At 50.2% G+C, this 3711-nt stretch overlaps 1 protein-coding gene across 2 annotated transcripts; it reads right to left on the reverse strand.

Annotated features, from left to right (window-relative positions):
• Positions 1–311: 311 nt before the first annotated feature.
• Positions 312–3461, reverse strand: LOC4326347 (IQ domain-containing protein IQM1). Of its 2 annotated transcripts, none has more exons than XM_015766931.3 (7): positions 3254–3461; positions 2168–2893; positions 1973–2061; positions 1777–1864; positions 1541–1678; positions 1234–1428; positions 312–1141 (listed from the first exon to the last, which is right to left on the reverse strand). In XM_015766931.3, the coding sequence occupies exons 1-7, from the start codon at positions 3374–3376 to the stop codon at positions 614–616; spliced, it is 1887 nt and encodes a 628-aa protein (XP_015622417.1). In that variant the 5' UTR covers positions 3377–3461; the 3' UTR covers positions 312–613. The 2 variants fall into 2 exon arrangements, with proteins under 2 accessions (XP_015622417.1, XP_015622418.1); XM_015766932.2 differs by having other exon boundaries at positions 2168–2898; positions 3254–3349.
• Between the last annotated feature and the right edge of the window lie 250 nt (positions 3462–3711).

Below are 3711 nucleotides of genomic sequence, written 5' to 3' on the forward strand. Positions count from 1 at the left end.
AAGGAAAAGGTAAGAAACTTGCAAACTTGGCGTCCATTTCTCCTGCGCGTCCAAGATTTTCAGCTGGCACAATAGAAATTGACCTGCAAGAATTGGCCTTTTCTCCTTTTTGTTATATGAGTTCATTCATAATTTCTCATCTTGAACTTCAGTGCAACCCATTGTGTTAGTTTGAGACTAAAATTTATATTCACGCAAAGATGCTGAAAATTTGTTGTGTTAGTATTGGCGAACTGGCGCTCTCATTCATACAGCATCATGGCATATTGGCATGCATAGTTTGAACACAATATTTACTTCACAGACGAATCTGAGCAAAATAATCTCTTTAATTTCAAAAAAATCCAGTCACATTCTGTACTTGAAAGTTTGCGAATCCAGGCTATACAGCTCGTTGTTTACACCGTGCCCTGGATTCACCTCAGGTCAAAGAGGATGAACATACTAAAGAATGGCAGCACACTTATGAACAAACAAAACAAACGACAAAAATGGTGTCATCTCTGATCTAAGCTACAACTAACTAAAAATTTTTGCTGTTATAGCTTCCATAACAGCAGTATTGATATCATGAGACCGCTGCATGAACAATGCCATGGCATGATCACTTGATTCACTTCCCAAGCTTTGGGAGTGTGAGAGACACTGACGGTGTCTGAAACCCCATGAACTGATCCCTTGGTGACCTCCTGATCTCCGGGCTCGGGATCGGGAGCTTGCAACCGGTAGGCGTCGGGAGACCCATGTAGTGCAGCCTAGGTGACAGCCTGATCTTCGGGCTTGGCCGAGGAGACGGTATCGGCAGCCTGTTTGTAGTAGGAGAGGGCACCACTCTTGGTGAAAGATTGACATGCTCAAGAGCCATGCTCTGTAGATCAGCCGGGTAGTCCCGGACACAGCCAATGCGAGCACCATTCGCGGTTGCCCATTTGAAGGATGGGCGGCTGGCCATGATCGGTGCCACCTTGGTGTCCTCGCTGTTTTCGACAACCGCTTCCTTCACTATGTCTACCTCAGGCAGCTCAATTTGTGAGCTGTCCATGATCTCATCATGTGTGGGTTCAGTAGGCTTCTCAGCTTCCTCTGGTTTCTCCTCTGTCTTCTTGAATGACGGGAATTCATCGTCATCGACCGAACATCTCTGCAAAATCGCATTGGAAATGTTTCATCAGATATCATCCCTGAAGACCTTTTGTTTTGAGACAAGCAAAAGTTGTTTGGTGCTGAATTTACCTTGACATCGGCAAGATCAACACTGTTCTCCTCCAAGAAGCTGATGAACTCTCTGAAGTTCTCTTCTGTTGGGAGGTAGTGACCGCTGTATGGCCATATCGCCTGAAGAACACCATCTTTGGCAACCAATCTTCCAGCAGCCGTTGTAGCTGCCCCAGCTAGGAAACTTGAGTGCTGAAATTTACCCTTCTTCTTCTGCACAGAGGATTAAATTAAACACAGTTAGAATCGATTCATCGTAACACAAGAATGCGCTATGCAGAACCCGCAAAATAAAACAAAACGGATACTACATTCCAATTATTACCTGTCCAACATACAATGATCTTGTTGTGCTCAACACAAATATCCACTTGGAATCTTCAGTGGTGTTCACAAGAACTCCACTCTTCCTGTACATCAGCTTCCCACCCTCCACAACAACTTCAAAAGCTTCCCTCTCGTTCTGAAACAGAAACAATATATTCAGATTTGTCAGGCAACTGCAAAAGGTTTCAGATTCGGAGATCTTCAGAGAAGGAAAAGGATGCTGAAGGCACGTACTGGTCCAAGGTACATGATCAGCTGTGAATAAAGCTTGCTTCTCGGGCACTTTTGGTGATGCATGTCTCTCCCAGCTCCTACATCCAGCCTGAAAAACCCAAAGAAAACAACATTAACCTCTGACTACAACCAATGTGAACCTTTGTCAGATGAACTGAACATTAGTTTCAGATGTCTACTACTCCTAACTACTTACCAGTAAAAGAATGGCTCAGTGCTCGAGCTCGCAGACCAGATGTCGTAGTACAGATGCAAGTTGTGGCCGTAGCGGTGGCGCGGGTCGATCTGAAGTAGCCGCAAAAAAGATTTTGAGCAGATTAGTGATGAGTTCTTCATGATTTCAAACAAGAGCAAAGAGGTGAGATCGATAATTCCAGGAAGAGGGGCTTACAGCTTCGAGCCAGTGCTGGAGCGCGAGCTTCTGGGCTTTCTCGTTCTTGGAGAGGCCCTTGCCGACCTTGGCGATGCGCTTGCCGGCCCTGGACCAGCGGGACGCCGCGGTCTCCTGCTTGGCCTCGTCGAAGAAGGAGATGGACTTGATGTTTAGGCAGGCGGAGTCGTAGGCCTTCCACCACAGCTCCTCCACGACAATGGCGCAGTCGGCGAGGTTCCGCCGGGTGCGGTGCCCCTTGAACAGCTTCTGCACCTTGGTCGCCGCCTGGTCCAGCTCCGACCGCGGCTTCGGCGAGATGAACTCGATCAGCGCGGCCTGCGCCGGCGACGTCGCGGCGTCGCCCTGCTTGGCTTTGGGGCTCTGCTGCAGCAGCAGGATCCCCGGCCGCGCGCCGTTGATGCACCGGCTGGCCGCCTCATCGTGCGGCGGCGGAGCGGCGACGGCGGCCTCCTCGGCGGCAGTGGGCTCCCAGTTCTTGAAGCTGAGAGACCTCTCGAGGACGCCGGCGCCGGTGGCCATGGGCTTGGAGGAGGAGGGGAGCTTCCTGCAGGCGAGGAGCCTGGTGGAGGAGGGCGACCTCACCGGCGGCGAGCAGGCATCCCTGGGGCTGTGTGGCTTCGGGGAGGAGAGGAGGAAGCTTCTCTCTGTGTTGAGTGGCCGCAGAGTCATCGGCTTCTCCTTGAAGAAGACGAAGACGACGTCTACTTGTTGTTCCCTTCCCAACTGCTCTGCAAAATCATGGACCAAAAATAAGATAAGCTTTGGAAGTTGGAACGAAATCCATCTCAGAATCAGATTTGTACTGGCAGATAGCAACCATTTGGTTGAACTGACTAGATATCAATATATATATAAAAACCGATTTTTATTCATGGGGAGTCAACAGGTAGACGGTAGACCATTGGTGGCCTATCCCAAGAAAACATTTTGTTTTCCTTGAAACAATTATCGAGAGGAAGTAAAAACGGCAGGCCTAATTTGAACCTTGATGCAGAGAGTTGAAGAAGAAGAAGAAGAAGAAGAAGAAGAAGAAGAAGAAGAAAGAAGAAGGGAGCAACGAGCTACTGCTGTACTAGTGCATACCGGCTGAGCTCGGCGGCGGCGATGAATAGAGGAAGATGATGAAGGAGAAGGCGGTGAGCTTGTTGGGTGAGGAATGGAGCTGGGCAGTTGGTGATTGGGAGGCAGCGTGGTTGGCTCGCCCATATATAGGAGGAGGAAGGATAGATGGATGGATGGATGGATGGATGGATGGATGGATCACTCGGTTGTTGTGCGGCGACTACCAGTGATGACTGACTGCATCAGCGTAGGAGCAGGGGCGAGGGAGAGCACAAGTCCAAAATGGGGAGGCAAGAGTGGGGAAGGAAGGAGACGGACTGACCGGTCGTCGCTCGCGCGCGCGGAGGGGAGCTTGACGAGACGATGCTTCCTTCCGCGTATACGTCGACGCGGCTGGCTGGCCATGCCTATGCCTATGCCTCGGTTTTCCTGTCTCGCTCTCGCGCGGTTTCGTTTGTACCCTTCCGGCGAGGTGACGA

This window comes from Oryza sativa, chromosome 1 (genome assembly GCF_034140825.1).
Source record: "Oryza sativa Japonica Group chromosome 1, ASM3414082v1".
NCBI lineage: Eukaryota > Viridiplantae > Streptophyta > Magnoliopsida > Poales > Poaceae > Oryza > Oryza sativa.

Bases quoted from the DNA above. Each gene is read 5' to 3' on its own strand.
- LOC4326347 (XM_015766931.3), bottom strand. From the start codon at position 3,376: ATGGGCGAGCCAACCACGCTGCCTCCCAATCACCAACTGCCCAGCTCC. The intron at 2,894-3,253 runs GTATGCACTAGT...TTTGCAGAGCAG, and splicing joins GCCGCCGCCGAGCTCAGCCG to TTGGGAAGGGAACAACAAGT. The intron at 1,865-1,972 runs GTAAGTAGTTAG...TGGGTTTTTCAG, and splicing joins ACTGAGCCATTCTTTTACTG to GCTGGATGTAGGAGCTGGGA.